Source organism: Primulina huaijiensis, chromosome 11 (assembly GCF_012295235.1).
Source record: "Primulina huaijiensis isolate GDHJ02 chromosome 11, ASM1229523v2, whole genome shotgun sequence".
In the NCBI taxonomy this organism is placed as follows: Eukaryota; Viridiplantae; Streptophyta; class Magnoliopsida; order Lamiales; family Gesneriaceae; genus Primulina; species Primulina huaijiensis.
This window is the reverse complement of record NC_133316.1, coordinates 6,486,033-6,503,568: the sequence shown is the minus strand read 5'-3', so window position 1 is coordinate 6,503,568 and position 17,536 is coordinate 6,486,033. Positions and strand designations below refer to the sequence as shown.

Below are 17,536 nucleotides of genomic sequence, written 5' to 3'. Positions count from 1 at the left end.
ACAAAATTAATAATCTAATATGTTAAAATTCATAAATAAAATACTACGCTATAATTCGTAAATAAAGTATGACACAAAAATTAAAGATTACAATTTCTGTAAAGACAACTCTTTAAAAACCTGACGTGCGCGAAGATATGCAGATCTACGTAACGCTGGAAGATTGTGCCGACGAGCAAATCTACGAAATTAATACAAAAAATGTTAGTACAAAACAAAAAAAACCGAAACTGCGAAAAAATTGATAGCATTTCGCTACTACCAGAGAAGAAATGCGAAAATCGCGTGAAGAAAATGTTCGCGAACCACGGTATAAATAGAATCATAGCGACGGGTTTATCCTAAACCGTCGCCATTAGCTACAGTTTTGAGTTAAACCGTCGCCAATAGCGACTGTTTTAGACAAACCGTCGCCGATAGCGACGGTTATATAAAACCATCGCCGATCCAGATCGACGACTGTTTTTCAGAAACCGTCGCTACTCTAGCGACTGAGTATTCACAAACCGTCGCTACTGTAGCGACGGTGTAATATCCAAGCTTGGTGAGCGGTACGGTTTAAGATTTCATATGTTTATTGACTACTTGGTTAAGTTTAAGTATAGTATCGTTGATTATAGATGATGTGTAGTTTTATTGTAGCGGTGTTGCGACTTAATTCATGATAATTTGTATGTTGAGTCAATTGGTTTGAGGCCACTTGGAGTGGTTAGAGAAGATATAGATGTGTAACTTTCTTGTTGAGAGTGTTTCCAAAATACGAGGAAAAGCGACGTTGCGATTCGATTTTAGTTGCAAAGTGTTTTGTTGGCTTCAGAGGACGCTGCACCCGTGCCAGGAAATAGACCGCACCCACGGTGTTTGGACAGTGAGGTGACCGCGGACAAGCAGCGCACCCGCGGTCGACACTTTTGGATTTTGGTTGTGCTCCAGTAGGCGCAGTGCACCCGCGGTGAGAAGGTTAGCGCACCTGCGGTGCGTGAACAGTAAAATCGTGTTTTGGAGTTTTAAGTGATTAAATAGAAGTGTTTGCTCATTATTCCCTCATTTCTCTCCACTCTTCTCGGTTCTTCTCTTCAAGGGGAAGCTAGGGTTCTCATTTCTTGCTTTTGTCTCTTTGATTCAAGCTTCTTGTTGGGTTTTTGGAGTGAAAGCAAGATCATTTTGGAGTTAAGGAGCTAAGGTAAGCTTGTGGTTTTAGTTATCTTTGGTTTGTGGTGTTGGAAGAAGTATGGAACTTTTGATTGTGTTGGTTTTATGGGTTTTATGGTATGGTTTGGTGATTATTAAGTTATTGATGGTTCAATACATGGTTTATTGTTGTAGGATTTGTACCAAGAGATTAAAATCAAGCTTGTTGTAAGTGGAATTCATTCCTTGTGCTCACATGATGTATATGTATTGTATTTCAATGGTTTTAACATGCTATTCCCTTCCATTTGATTGATGTTATATATGGATACACTTTGTTGTGTATTAGAGACTTTTATATGTCTCAATTGTATAAAAGGGAATATAAAAGAGAAGAGTATTCAAAGTGTTTGTTTTAATGTCCAAGAGAGAGTTCAAATGATTTATTGGATTGATATAGAGATAGTCAGAGATTGCATGAAATTAGTTGATCAACGACCATAGGCTTATATCCCGACAGAGTAATCGATTTAAATTTATGGGATATAGGTACAGAGACAGAGATACTATTTAGATATCAATCCACCAGAGAAAAGAGAAATACCATCTTATAGTCATGTTATACTATGTTATTTCATATTTCAAGAGTTTGATGGTATTTAATGATTTCAAAGTCATGTTTTACAGAGTATGATATTTACAGATTGCTATGTAAGAGTTCCACTTGCTGAGTTTTATACTCATTTCAGTTATTCATGTGATGCAGATAAGAGTGACGAGTCGGGACGTTGACTGGAGCTGAGGTCATATGTATATAAAGAAGATGGAAGGAAGAAAAAATATTTTGTAGCATGTTCACATGATCAAAATGATATTTTGTATTTTGAATCAACACTTTATGGATCATGTATATGCTTTTGATTGTATACATTGAAAATGTATTTATGTCAAGAGATTTTAAATCCTTCTATCCTTTAAGAGAATTTTTAAATTCCGCTGTTATTTTATGAAATCAGTCAAGGGCGTTACATTTAGTGGTATCAGAGCAACGTTCTTTGGACCAATACATATGACTTCATCTACTTTCAACAGTCCGGGTATGTCTTCTCCTGCATCTATTTATTTTTATCGGTTGATATGTATTTTGTGAGCACATTGTAGGATTTTTATGCCTCCCAAGAGAAAATTTTCAGAGGGTGAGGATAGCTCCTCATCGAGAGTTGTCGACGAGTTCGGCAAATTACTGAAAGAGCAAGCCAAGGTTCACAGTGAGAAGATTCAGCAGTTGCTCCGTTTGCAAGGTTCAGGTCAGGGTAGAGGCCAAGGGAGAGGCCAAGTGGTTCAAGCAATTGGGACTGATGGGATCTTTACTGCTTTTAAGAGGATGGATCCGCCTGAGTTTGCAGGAAGCACTGATCTATTGGTGGCTGTAGAGTGGATTAAAGCACTTGAGGCGATATTTGATCATCTCAAGTATGAAGATAAGGACAGAGTTGGTTGTGCAGTATTCATGTTAGTCAAAGCTGCACGTATTTGGTGGAATGCAACCAAGGTAGGTGTTGATGTTCCGGCATTGAAGTGGCAAGATTTCACGGATCTTTTCTACGACAAGTATTTTCCGAATGCACTTCGAGCTCGGAAAGTGACTGAGTTTTTAGAGCTTCGACAGGGAGGTATGAATGTTGATGAGTACATCCTGAAGTTTGAGGAAGGCTGTCTGTTTGCCCCATATATTGACTCAAATGACAAAGACAAGGGTGCTCATTTTATTAGAGGACTGAGCAGAGATCAGGAGGGACATCAATATGTCTAAGGCGGTGACATTTAAAGAGATTGTGGCTAAAGCATTGTTAGCCGAACAAGATGAGAAAGATATTGCTAGAGAGAGACAGGCGAGACAGCAGGCTATTGCTCAAAGAGGTCAGGGTTCGAGTCAAAGAGGAAAAGGCAGTTACAAGGGGAAAGGCAAGATAGAACCGAGTTCTAAAGCCTTGACAGTCCCAGTTGATCCAGAGAAGCCGTTGTGTCCCAAGTGCAGTAGGCCTCATAGGGGTGAGTGCAGGTTTGGTACTCACACATGCTATCGATGTGGTACTGCAGGCCATATCGCCAAGGATTGTCCGAGAGGATCGAGTAAAGAGAAGGTGCAGGGTCGCATCTTCACCATGACGAAGGAAGGTATAAACCCTGATTCTTCTATGATCTCTAGTACTATCTTAATTTCAGGCAGAGTAGCTATGACATTGATCGATACAGATGCTACTCATTCTTTTATGTCTGAACTATTTTTGAGATCTTTGGGTTTAGTTCCTTCTGTTCTTCCCCTCCAGTTTAATGTTGTATTGCCTTCTGGGGATGTGTTATGCCCGACGTCTATTATGTATGCGTGTTCTGTTCAAATTGATGAGCGAGTGGTTTATGCCGATTTGATTGTTATTCCGATGGTTGCGTTTGATATTATACTTGGCATGGATTGGCTATCAACTTATCGTGCAGTGATTGATTGCGTTGCCAAGACGGTAAAATTTGCAGATGATGATAATAAGGAAAGTTTGCTCACCAGTGCAGGTACTTCGCTGGTCCTTCCTTTTATTTCATGTCTTGAGGCTAAGAAGTTGTTGTTTAGAGGTTGTGATGGGTTTTTGGCTTCGATTGTTGATACGGATAGAATTGTGAAGTTGAATGTTAATGATATTGAGGTTGTGAGAGAGTTCCCTGATGTATTTGAGGATGATGTGCCGGGTTTACCGTCGGACAGAGATGTAGAGTTTATGATTGATCTAGTTCCCGGAACGGTTCCTATTTCCAAAGCTCTGTATAGAATGGCCCCGACGGAGATGAAAGAATTGAAGACGCAGTTGCAGGATCTATTAGATAAAGGTCTTATACGGCCGAGTTCTTCGTCTTGGGGAGCTCCGGTTCTTTTTGTCAAAAAGAAAGACGGGTCTTTGCGGCTGTGCATTGATTACAGAGAAATCAACAAAGTGACGATCAAGAATAAATATATGTTACCACGGATAGATGATCTTTTTGACCAACTGCAGGGGGCTACAGTGTTTTCGAAGATTGATCAGCGATCTGGCTATCACCAGTTGAAAGTTAGGAGTCTGATATCCCTAAAACGGAGTTTCGGACCAGGTATGGTCATTAGGAATTTCTTGTTATGTCGTTCGGTCTGACTAATGCTCCTTCAGTCTTCATGGATCTTATGAACCGGGTGTTCAAGTCGTATTTGGATAGCTTAGTCATTGTTTTCATCGATGATATATTGATCTATTCCAAGACCAGAGAGCTTCATGCAGAGAACCTCAGAGTTGTTTTTCAGTTGTTGAGAGAGAAAAGGTTGTATGCTCAGTTGAAGAAATGTGAGTTCTGGTTGGAACAAATTTCTTTCTTGGGCCATATTGTCTCGAAGGATGGTTTAGCTGTTGATCCAGCAAAAATCGAGGTGATATAGAAGTGGCCTATCCCTACCACTGTATCAGAGGTACGTAGTTTTCTTGTTTGGCGGGTTATTATCATCGTTTTATTTCAGATTTTTCCAAAATTGCCCTGCCGTTAACTAATCTGACGAGGAAGAGTGTGAAGTTTGAGTGGTCCAATGAATGCCAAAGTGGATTCCAGGAGTTGAAAGATAGATTGACGACAGCTCTGGTACTTACACTGCCCAGTGGTACAGAAAACTTTGTTGTTTATACCGATGCGTCAAAGAAGGGCCTTGGTGCAGTGCTGATGCAATGTGGAAAGGTTCTAGCTTATGCTTCTCGTCAATTGAAATATTACGAGAAAAATTATCCTACGCATGATTTGGAACTGGCAGCTGTGGTATTCGCCTTGAAAATCTGGAGACACTATTTGTATGGCGAAAAGTGTGAAATTTTCACGGACCACAAGAGTTTAAGGTATTTGTTTTCCCAGAAAGAGCTCAATATGCAACAGAGACGGTGGTTAGAGCTTGTTAAAGATTATGATGTGACGATTAGTTACCACCCTGGGAAAGCGAATGTTGTAGCGGATGCATTGAGCCGTAAGTCAAGTTCTTCTTTGAGTTCTATGATCCAGAAGTCGTTGTTGTTATACTTGCAATGAGAAGAGATAGCTTTGGTAGTGCCGGGAACCATCGCTTGTTTTTCAGCATTGATCATTCGGGCTACATTGACGTACAGGATCCGTAGAGAGCAGGCCAATGATGTACAGTTGACAGAGATGAGAGCCAGAGCAGAAGAGAGAGGTAATTCAGAGTTTGGGATGAATAGAGATGGTTTGATGACATTCAGAGGTCGTATATGCATTCCTACTGGTGATGATATTCGGCGAGACGTTTTGACAGAGGCACATACCGCGCCATACTCGATACATCCAGGCAGTACCAAGATGTATCAGGATCTTCTAAGACTCTATTGGTGGCCAGGTATGAAGAAGGATATTGCCATGTTTATTTCTCAGTGTCTAACTTGTCAGCAGGTGAAAATCGAGCACCAGAAACCTGCTGGGAAATTGCAGTCATTGCCGATTCCTCAATGGAAATGGGAGCACATCACAATGGACTTCATGCTTGGTCTTCCCAGAACGCAGAAAGGCTATAACTCTATTTGGGTTATCGTTGATCGGTTGACCAAGTCAGCGCATTTTCTCCCAGTCAAGACAACGTATTCAATGAACCAGTATGCCGAAGAGTACATAGCAGAGATTGACAGATTTCATGGAGTTCCTGTGTCGATCGTGTCTGATCGTGACCCTAGATTTATTTCAGAGTTTTGGAAGAGTAGCATTCAGTACAGCATATCATCCCCATAGCGACGGTCAATCAGAGAGAGTTATTCAGATTTTAGAGGATATGCTCAAAGCTTGTACTATCGACTATCCTGGTAGTTGGGATTCCAAATTGTCTCTTGTTGAGTTCACGTATAATAACAGCTACCAGACGACGATTGGCATGGCACCGTATGAAGCACTTTATGGCAGAAAATGTAGATCTCACTTATATTGGGACGAGATTGGTGAGAGAAAAATGTTGGGTCCAGAGTTGGTCCAACAGACAGCTGATGTTATTGCTGTTATTCAAGAAAGAATGAAGACAGCACAATCAAGACAAAAGAGTTATGCTGATAGAAGACGAAGGCCGTTGCCGTTTGAGGTTGGCGATCACGTGTTCTTGAAGATTGCACCTCTTAAAGGTGTAATGCGGTTTGGCAAAAAGGGAAAGTTGAGTCCAAGATTTATTGGCCTATTTGAGATCTTGGATAGAATCGGTGATCGAGCTTACAGGTTAGCCTTACCGCCAGATCTTGATAGAGTTCATAATGTTTTTCATGTCTCCATGCTCAGAAAATATATTACGAATTCTTCCCATGTTCTTCTTCACGAGCCATTAGATTTGACGCCAAATTTGACGTATCAAGAGATTCCAGTCCAGATTCTGGATCACAAAGTTAAAGTAATGAGAAACAAAGAGATCGGCATTGTTAAAGTCCTTTGGAGGAATCAATTGATTGAAGAAGCTACGTGGGAACCAGAGGATGAGATGAAAGAAAAGTATCCCGAGCTTTTTGCGCAGTGACGTCAATTTCGGGGACGAAATTTCTTTAAGGAGGGGAGATTGTAATATCCAAGATCGGTGAGCGGTACGGTTTAAGATTTCATATGTTTGTTGACTACTTGGTTAAGTTTAAGTATAGTATCGTTGATTATAGATGATGTGTGGTTTTATTGTAGTGGTGTTGCGACTTAATTCATGATAATTTGTATGTTGAGCCAATTAGTATGAGGCCACTTGGAGTGGTTAGAGAAGATATAGAGGTGTAACTTTCTTGTTGAGAGTGTTGCCAAAATATGAGGAGAAGCGACGTTGCGATTCGATTTTAGTTGCAAAGTATTTTGTTGGCTTCAGAGGACGCTACACCCGTGCCAGGAAATAGACCGCACCCGCGGTGTTTGGACAATGAGGTGACCGCACCCGCGGTCCCAGATGCAGCGCACCCGCGGTCGACACTTCCGGATTTTGATTGTGCTCCAGTAAGCGTAGTGCACCCGCGGTGAGAAGGTTAGCGCACCTGCCGTGCGTGAACAGTAAAATCGTGTTTTGGAGTTTTAAGTGATTAAATAGAAGTGTTTGCTCATTATTCCCTCATTTCTCTCCACTCTTCTCGGTTCTTCTCTTCAAGGGGAAGCTAGGGTTCTCATTTCTTGCTTTTGTCTCTTTGATTCAAGCTTCTTGTTGGGTTTTTGGAGTGAGAGCAAGATCATTTTGGAGTTAAGGAGTTACGGTAAGCTTGTGGTTTTAGTTATCTTTGGTTTGTGGTGTTGGAGGAAGTATGGAACTTTTGATTGTGTTGGTTTTATGGGTTTTATGGTATGATTTGGTGATTATTAAGTTATTGATGGTTCAATAAATGGTTTATTGTTGTAGGATTTGTACCAAGAGATTATAATCAAGCTTTCTATTGGTTGTAAGTGGAATTCATTCTTTGTGCTCACATGATGTATGTAAAGGCCCGAAATTCGTGTTTGAAAATTTGCGGAAAAATTAAAAAATTTCTTTTTAAATAATGAAAATGTCTCATTCATAAGATAAATTGATAAATAAAGTTTAATATTCAAAATAGCAGCGGAAGAATTTAATGTTTGCAAAGTATCGATTTCAAATAATCCATCAACAGATAAAAACTGAGTTCGGAAAATAATAAATGCTAAAAATGAGGTCCTCGGGTTCAACTATTGCCGACCCAAGCTAGCTCACTGGTCCCCGTCCTCGGTCCCGACATCATCAGTACCTACAACAATCAAGTCTAGTGAGTCTAAAGACTCAGCATGCATATATCGTAAATAAAGAGTAAATAAATAATAAAATCGCGTGCAAGTGAAAATATCATGTCATGAGGTGTAACGTAAAATATCATTTCAAGAATAACTATAATAAGTGCATAACTGAACTGAAAATATTATAATTGAAATGTTTACTCCTTGGAGCCCTGTAATGAAATAGCTTGTAAAAATTTTCTGGCGAGATTGTGGTCTACGCAAGTGACCCCTGAACTGAACTGAACTGACCGGTAACTGGCGACCGGGGGGTACCAAACTGAACTGACCGGTAACTGGCGACCGGGTGAAATAATAATCCCATGATAGTAAAGTGACCACAAGCAATATAACATAAATCTCAAAAATGAATATTTTTCACGTAATATAATTAAATATCCTGTAATAATTTTAATAATTGGGTTGGATCGCTCCCAGGCTCGCTGCGACTTAAATCTAACATGAAAAATATGCAAATGATTTAACTTGACCAAACTTTGTAATTGAATCCAAAAACTGAGACAATTACACCTAACGACTTCGTATTTAATCGTGACTCCGTACCAACCCGAACCGACACCGAACCATCATTTAGTCATGATTAAAATATGACTAAAATGATGAAATAATGCTCTTAAATTTACAGTACTCGAAATTTAGTGAATGGAGGCCAAAAACATGAAACGCTCTTTCGAGAGTCATTTTGGCATATTGCACCGTAAATTCTTGTACGACCTCTAAAATGATCCGAATCACAAACGGCCAAAAACATGGCCTTCCCAACTCGATGAAGTGCTTTCTGGTCCAAGGCCATAGGCTAAAATCCGACCAGGAACTCAAACGAGCCTCCGAACCAACATGCAAACTTGCTGTCCAGAATTACAGCTGCAGCGCTGGTGTTTGCTTGCGTCGTCTGCGAGGCTAATGGCCATTGGGGCTTGAACCACCAACCAGAACCTCTTACCAACGTCCTAAGGAATGATTTGAACCATGGCTAAGGGGCCTAGGCCAGCCACAATCCGAACCACACCAGAAACACGACCACACTCCTAGCCGAGAACGTAATATGCGTGCTTGGGGAGTTTCGCTTCGTTTGCTGTCATGGACCTTTCCAGTCGCCATTTGGTTGACCATGGCACGATCTAGAAATCAAGGGGTATGGTGTGAACCAGGGCTAAGGGCGAGATGCCAACCGAGGTCCATTCCAAACCACCCAAAACCGAGGGACACATGCAGAATTCAAAGGGGCGAAGGGGCTGTTTTTGTTCTTTGATTTGAAAACCGATGCAACCATGGACCAAGCCTTGAAAGGACGACTTGGTCACGTCTTAGACATCATAAGGAGATGTTTTAACCATGGCTATGGCCCCTGGGGCAGCCAAGATCAGATTCATCCCACTTGACAGCAAGCTGCAAATTCGAAACTCAATATGACACTAAGGGAAGTGTTGCTGCCATTCGAGTTGCTGGGGGGAAAAGAGGCTTTAACCAATGGTCAAATCTCTTCTTAATACACTCTATATCAATCCTAGATGTAGCCTGGAAAGCCTGGATGTGAGCCAACCCCTGCAATCACTAAAACCATGCACAACCGTGAAGCACAAGGTGGAACAAAACCTGTGCAAAATTTTCAATAATGGTGCTGTCAAAAATTTCGGTTTTTGGCTATCAAACCATGATCATGTCATGTTTAAAAATCATATTATGACTTGATTGAAGAGTCAAGGAAAATATACACATGCCTGGATATTTTGTTTTGAAGAAAACAAACAAACGAGACGAACACGGCACGACGGAGTCGGATTTTTTTTTTCTTTTCTTATTGTCTTGTTGGAAGCTCTCGATGATGCTACTGCTCACACACGATTTTTCTGCTATTTTACTGATATTTTCGAATGAGGGAAGGGTAGGGAGTGTTAAGGAAGGAAGGGGGAAAGATACAAGGAAAAATGGGGAAGCCAAGTCATACATTTAGATGCTAGGTACAAAGAATGTGTTGATTGTCAATCCCATGGTCCCCTCCACAATGGTGCACGTGAATTGTGCTGAGTGATGACCGAAATGAGCTTCTAGAAAGCAAGATGAGGTATTGCTCAAATTATTAATTATAGGTGATAAAAAAAAAAAAAGGAGGGAGTTAATATACCAAGAAGGTTATGGAAGGGTAGTCTAGAATGGAGAGTTGTCAACATAATTAAATTGTTTAAGGGGTGGCCGAAATTATCTAATAAAAATGAAGTAAAAAAATGTCGCTTAAATCTTGCATTTTAAATTCTTTAAAGTTTTAACCACTTATTAAGTTTTTTAAATAAATTAAATTGGAATCACAAGTTTGCATGGTATGATTTGTCTAACAATTTATTATTAAAATGTTAGGTTATAATTTCTTGAGTCTATCAGGCCTAGATTAATTTATTTCAATTGACTACACCTTTTAATTTAGGATTTAATTAACTATTGAACATAATATAATTAATTAATAACTTAAGTCTAATTAATTAAATAAAATCTTAAAACATTCTTTATCATTAAAATAAATTATTTCTTGGCTTAAATTAAATTTAGGAATATTTTCTTACTATTAATCTTATCTCAAATCTCCAAACTCCGGTCCGGCCTCACATATTTAACCAAAAATATAAAACTAAACTTCTACGATTTAAAATCAATGATCATGACTTAAAATCAATTAAATACTTAAAAAATTAATAAATAAAATCGTTTTAATTTAAATAATAGTAATTATGCATGGCTTATACGTAATCGGGCTCTACAATGTATATGTATTGTATTTTAATGGTTTTAACATGCTATTCCCTTCCATTTGATTGATGTTATATACGGATACACTTTTTTGTGTATTAGAGACTTTTATATGTCTCAATTGTATAAAAGGGAATATAAAAGAGAAGAGTATTCAAAGTGTTTGTTTTAATGTCCAAGAGAGAGTTCAAATGATTTATTGGATTGATATAGAGATAGTCAGAGATTGCATGCAATTAGTTGATCAACGACCATAGGCTTATATCCCGACAGAGTAATCGATTTAAATTGATGGGATATAGGTACAGAGACAGAGATACTATTTAGATATCAATGTACCAGAGAAAAGAGAAATACCATCTTATAGTCATGTTATACTATGTTATCTCATATTTCAAGAGTTTGATGGTATTTAATGATTTCAAAGTCATGTTTTACAGAGTATGATTTCCACTTGCTGAGCTTTATACTCATTTCAGTTATTCATGTGATGCAGATAAGAGTGACGAGCCGGGACGTTGACTGGAGCCGAGGTCATATGTATATAAAGAAGATGGAAGGAAGAAAAAATATTTTGTAGCATGTTCACATGATCAAAATGATATTTTGTATTTTGAATCAACACTTTATGGATCATGTATATGCTTTTGATTGTATACATTGAAAATGTATTTATGTCAAGAGATTTTAAATCCTTCTATCCTTTAAGAGAATTTTTAAATTCCGCTGTTATTTTATGAAATCAGTCAAGGGCGTTACAGACGGTTAACCATACACCGTCGCTATGATAGCAACGGTTTATACTATAACCGTCGCTAATCTAACCGTTTTTATGAAGTCATGTAAACAATAATTTGTTATTAAAATCATGAATTATAAATACCAATAATTAACTGATATTTTTAATATCAATATCTCAAAATTAGAACGAAATCACAGTAATAATATATTTAGAACAAAATCTCAGTATGCTTAATACCCAACAGTAACAAAATGTTTTCCCTAACACCCACAAACAAATTAAAAAGATTATCTCAATCGAAAGCTCTTTTCACTAAACTTGATTATTGAAGTAGATGAGCAAGAAACTATGGTTTACATTCTTTAATATTTTTTTAATTAAAAAAATGTGAAATAAATACTCTCTGTTACACTAACTTGGTGTCTTTTGGTAGTTTATTAATAATATATTTTTATATTCACAACTGGATTATAAAATGTACAACAAGAAACAAAAAAATTTTAATTCTTGGTTCAACAACTTGTCTAATTTTTTTGTTTTCGTAAACCAAATTTTAAAATACGGTTTTGATATATTAAATTTTAATTTTCGTTTATTTTGGTACAATTTTTGTATGACAATTACAAATCAGCATTTTTCGTTAAACTCGGCATATATAGAACCATAGCGACGATTTTTGCAAAACTCGTCGCCAGTGACGACGGTTTTAATATAAACCGTCGTTAATAGCGACGGTGTTTGAAAAACCGTCGCATATCTAGATTGGCGACAATTTGTGCGCCACTGTCACTATTAGCAACGTTGTTAAAAACCGTCGTTATCAGCGACGGTCGACTAAAACTGTCGCCGCACATGGCGACGGGTAAAAAACCTGTCGCCTAATATGGCGACGGACATAAATATAATGTCGCCAAAGGCAACGGTAAATAAAACCGTCGCAAAAAATGGCGACGGGTGGATTCAAACAGTCGCAAAAAATGCTATCATTTACTACGTTCAATTTATGTGTCCAGTCTAATAATATCATCATACATCAAGAAAAATGAAGTGAAAATATAATAATGAATTACCTATAAACATTGGAATCAAGGGACTCACAACTCTGCAAGACCCTTCTATTCAAGATTGCTTCAATCCCAGAAAGATGGCTAAAAAATTTACTAATATGGCAAATGCTATTGCCACCATAAGCATCAGCATAATCAGGGAGCTTCACTCTCTCCTTCTTTCTTGAAGAAAGATTTGCACACTTAGCATTTGACTCTGACAACTCGCTTACTTTATACTCACTTTCATCCCCCCATGTCTCCTCCTACAGAATTACACTAAATACTCAATCTTTAGCCAAAAAAAAAAAGGAAAGAAAAGAAAAAGGACTCAAACGGGATAATCATTAATCAGTAGCTCTTCGAGCTTAAAAAAATTCAATTTGAAGCATTATTTTCTAACAAGACAAGTGTCACTCTCGTTCCACTTTGTCCCGGCACAAACACACACAAGAAAATACGACCGAAAGGGTATAAAATATTGGTTGTGGAGGTGAAGGATTCTTGAAAAAGATGGCCAAGTAATGGAGAAGATCCAGAGTGGTACTTAGTTGATGCCATCAATATTTGTATAATTAATAGCTTTTAGTAATTTACAGTGCCACAGATGAACAGAAGAGGAAACAAAAAGGTCGAGTTTTCTACAAATTTTTAATGTTAGGATTGACGGGCAGTTGGGGAAGGGAAATTTTTAGGCTCAGTGCTCTCCTATGAATATATCCTTCTTCTCAGTAGAAATATCTGCTTGATCATTCAAAGTAGTAGGCTTTAAAGCGTTATATTGGATTATCAAAAACAAAAAGTCAAATTTTGTTTTTAAATAAAATCATGAGGACTTGAAGCATACGAGGTTTTTTTTTTTTTTTTGGTTCCTTTTACTTTCAGATTTTTGTAGAATAAATGTAAATTTTATGAAATTTTCAAAGCATGACCCAAGTGTATGCAATATGTTCCTTGTTTATCTAACCAATCTAAACATACACAAGACTAGAATTAAATCGAACTAATTTTTGACAAAAATCAAACCAAGGAATTTGGAAACTGAAAACTTGAACCCATTTGGCGAGCCGGTGTTCGTTCTTTTCTTCAATTCCTAACTCCACAAGACCACAAGTCCACCACCATACAGAACGACATAAATAAAAAAATTTAAATAGCCAATGGTGTTGGTATTAAGGACAAGTACCGGTTAAAACATAATCAAAAAATTAATAATATTATATTTTTATACATATAAAAGTCCATTTGTTTAGTTTAACCTGAATTTTATGCTAAAATATGAAACCAAACCAAACCTATAGATGTTTTTTTAAAAATAAAATCACACTTCCGAACTGACGAACTAAATTAACATAATGCAATAGAATAACCGATTGAATCAATGTTCTGCAGAGATATAGCTTATTTCAAGGCACCAAATCTTGGGATCAGAACATGAAGCTTTTTGAACATACATACAACGAAAACAAATTGAGCGTTCTCAAGACATCAACATATAATACCTTAACAAATGAAAAGCTCAAACGATTCATGGTTATGCTCTCTTTGTTTAGGACACATAAAATAATATTTAAGACTTAATTTCAAGATCAAGTATTGGTTGCTACGAAGAATAAAACTTGAACAGACATTTTCAACCGAAAAGCAAGGCTAAATGCTCCCTTCGATGGTGGACTGAGAAAATTATTCTCCATTTTTTAGATTAGCGATCATGCAGTTAATGAGAATTTTAGTGTCGTTTTCTACCGCCAACTTTTCCTTTACCCTTGCCCTTTTTTCCGCCCTTCTTTTTATTCCCTTCACCAATAGCATGCTTGATGTCTCTGTCATTAACTCGAGGAGTGGAACGTTGAAGCAGGTGGTTGACATCAAGGACGCCATTTCTGAAGTGACCTTCAATTGTCTTGAACACTCGGTCCCCTGGTCGACGCCTCTCTACTGCCTTTTTAGTGGAACTACTGCTAGTATAAACTACAAATCTTCTTAGGATGGCATTCTGAAATAACAATTGGTTAACAATGTCATCGTTGAAAAGCGCGATGTTACATAATCACAGCCAGGGATAAAACTGAAGAAAATGTTGGCGGTAACCTCTTCAAGCCTTTTTCCTTCTCTTTCCTTCTGTTTCTTCATTGCAACCCGTGCCACGCCAAGCGGTAACCGATGCCTCTTTGGGGGCTGTTAAAGAAACAAATAGTTAATATATGAACATTCCAAGCTAAATTATGCAGCAACAACCCAATGACAAGCAAAGTCACCTTTCCACCTAGAGAGACTACTTTCCTGTTCTCCAAGTCCTTCTTTTGTTTCCATGTCATATGAGAGGATTCTGGAGTACATTCAAGTAAGTAGGTAACAACATTAATTCAGTGTATATTTTGGAAACAAAAACACCCTCAATTTGGGATCTATTAAATGTCTAGTTTGTAGTTTCGAGAAATAGAGAATAGGTTGAGCAACATAATATTTGAAACAACGAATTTCTGGGGTAATAATACACATCTTCATTAATAAATCAAAATCAAAACAGTGTGAAACAAAGCAGTGATTCCCCCAACGCATAAAATGTGACAGAAGTGAAATTGTCTTAACAAGAATACAAAAGGGAACCATCTTCTAGCTGAAGAAGTCAGTCAGGTTGCAACAACTTTCTAAGAAATTTTAAAGACTATATGAAACAAACATTATATTGGAATAAAAAAAATATTAAATGTTCGAAATACCCAAAAACTCAATATCTTTCAGGATAGACTTGATATCCACTTTTGGTTCCTTGGAATCCTCAGCAGCAGCCGAAGATCGTGCATTGGCTCCTTGCCCCTTCTTAGCCATTTATATCCTTCTTCTTAGTTGCAAAGGTGAAAAGAAAACAAAAAAAAATAACAGCCTAATTCAGCAAAATAATTCGAGAGCAAATAAATATAAAATGTTCTGTACTGAACAAGCAACAAACATTATAACGTCCATGAATTGATCACAAAAAGATTCATGGTAAATATACCATAAATTATTCATAACGAAAGGAAGTTCTAGCAGAATAGCACAAGAACAAGAAGGAACCACACAAAGACAATTCCCCAAATCGAAAACAAGAACCGGTGAATAGCAAAGTAAAAAAAAAAACTTATGTCACTTCAACTTGTCACGTTTCGCCCTTTTTCCATCAAATATAGCATAATCAATCACATGTTTTATCACATTGGATGTCGTGAAACAAGTTTAAGCTGAATTTTTCCACCTAAATTATCAAATTTAAACCATTTGTCTCCAACTACAGTTATGTTTTCTCCCAATTGGCAAGACCCTAACAAAAAAACACAATCTTTTGTGAAGCTATCAGCGAGTTTTTCCAACAATCCAAATATGTCTACAGAAAACCTGAAAGAAGCATCGTTTTACCTAAAATCGGAAAGGCAAAACCTAGAAATCCGACACTAAACCTGAAAATCGAAATACATGAAACTTGAGTGGATCGTTATTTCCGCCGCACGCCGACAGCCACCGCTTTAGAACTGTGGCCCAATACATTAAATCAAATATGATGATCGCAGCCCAATAACTCATTCGGATTTTGGGCCAATCATACGGGTGAGTCATTACTTCTCCAATATATAATAAGAGTGATAAAAAAAAAATTATATTACGATAAAATATATAATGTTTGATATGATTTTAAATCGAAATATTAATTTTGTGATTTGTATTATCATCATCAAATTATCGTTATCATATGTTAATAATTACTAATCACTTGATTATTTTACAGACTTTAAGAAAAATGTAATTTATATTATGCAGATTTTAAAAAATATATAATTATAAGTGCAATAAATCCAACGATAAAAAAAGACATTTATATTATAAAATATTATATATTTTATTAGTTAAATGATTTATTTTTTCGTTGAGTTATAAATTTTATTAGTTAAATGATATATATTTTATTAGTTAAATGATATATCAAAAAGACATTTCTATTATAAAATATTATAAGTGCATCACAGTAAACATATATAATATATTTTATTTAAAAAATATTCAATTAAAGCTATATTTGAAAATCATATTATTTTTAGCAAAAAATACATTTTCATTTTGAACTAGCTCTATCAGAAAAGATTTTGTGAAATATGTAGCAATATCATTATTAAAAAAATAAAATTCATAAATTAAAATAAAAATTTAAGGTAAATATTATTATCATGAAGCAATTTTCAAAAAAAAAAATTTGTTTCCACACAATGAATAGTATATAGGAGGTTGTTGGATCAATATTAAGAGTTTTGGTGATTTAACAAACAAAATCAATCTGAACGGAAAATGAGCTAAATTGAAAGTAGTACAAGACAAAATCTGATTGAGCTTAACTGATATCAAGGTCTATCGAACTGATAAGCTAGAGACCAACTGAACTAAAAGATAGTTGAGTAAATGAAGATGAAAAATCAATTGGACTACTTAAAGTTGTATAGCTGAATTATTGGATAAAGTATTTCGTACCAACAATACCTGATTTGTTAGAAATCCTCAAATACTACCTACAATGTACGATTGTCAGAAAGGAAAATGAAGTGAATAAAGACGAAATTAACGACTACTATATTTGGAACGAATATAATTTGATTTTACTAATCATTGAATCAAATTTTATAAATAGAGAAACTTATAAATCAGTTAGACTCTCTGGATTCATCGCATAAGTTCTAAGTGTTCAATCTTTCAAGAGTCCAGCTGCTTTCAAGATTTCTTAGCACACACTTAAGTTATACATCATATAATTGAGAATCAATTTGTGTTTAGTATTTTCATTTCGAATTACTTGTAAACTGACAATTAGTATAATTTTCAATGTTGCTTAGGTAAGTAAGCTAAAGTAGGAGTTTCAATTAGACAGTAATAAAGTCCTACTGAATCGATTTGTTACAAAATTTGTAATCTTCAAAAGCTTCTAGCAATATCATTCTCACAAAAGGGGTGATGTCCGAGTTATTCAAATATGCGAACATCCAAAAACATTTTTGTGTTATTTACATTTTATCCAGTTTACCATTGATAG

General features: G+C 36.5%; 1 protein-coding gene and 2 long non-coding RNA genes across 5 annotated transcripts in view; all 3 read right to left on the bottom strand.

The window, feature by feature from the left end:
* The window catches only part of LOC140987502 (uncharacterized), a 35,962-nt gene that overhangs the window by 5,578 nt on the left and 12,848 nt on the right, over positions 1-17,536 (bottom strand). The window lies entirely within an intron of this gene.
* On the bottom strand, positions 7,711-9,859 carry LOC140988714 (uncharacterized). The gene is made up of 2 exons (XR_012177349.1): positions 9,672-9,859; positions 7,711-7,904 (listed from the first exon to the last, which is right to left on the bottom strand). It is a non-coding gene; the product is annotated as an uncharacterized lncRNA (long non-coding RNA).
* Positions 13,949-16,000, bottom strand: LOC140987304 (uncharacterized). Of its 3 annotated transcripts, none has more exons than XM_073455761.1 (5): positions 15,880-16,000; positions 15,204-15,325; positions 14,739-14,809; positions 14,572-14,658; positions 13,949-14,476 (listed from the first exon to the last, which is right to left on the bottom strand). In XM_073455761.1, exons 2-5 carry the CDS (start codon positions 15,310-15,312, stop codon positions 14,210-14,212), a joined length of 534 nt encoding a protein of 177 aa, XP_073311862.1. In that variant the 5' UTR covers positions 15,313-15,325; positions 15,880-16,000; the 3' UTR covers positions 13,949-14,209. The 3 variants fall into 3 exon arrangements, with proteins under 3 accessions (XP_073311862.1, XP_073311863.1, XP_073311864.1); XM_073455762.1 differs by having other exon boundaries at positions 15,204-15,322; positions 15,914-15,997; XM_073455763.1 differs by lacking the exon at positions 15,880-16,000 and adding an exon at positions 15,719-15,737.

Excerpts from the sequence above, each read along its gene's own strand:
- LOC140987304 (XM_073455761.1), bottom strand. The coding sequence starts at position 15,312 with ATGGCTAAGAAGGGGCAAGGAGCCAATGCACGATCTTCGGCTGCTGCT. Across the intron at positions 14,659-14,738 it reads TAGTCTCTCTAGGTGGAAAG|CCCCCAAAGAGGCATCGGTT; the intron begins GTGACTTTGCTT and ends TTTCTTTAACAG. Across the intron at positions 14,477-14,571 it reads AAGGAAAAAGGCTTGAAGAG|AATGCCATCCTAAGAAGATT; the intron begins GTTACCGCCAAC and ends TTGTTATTTCAG.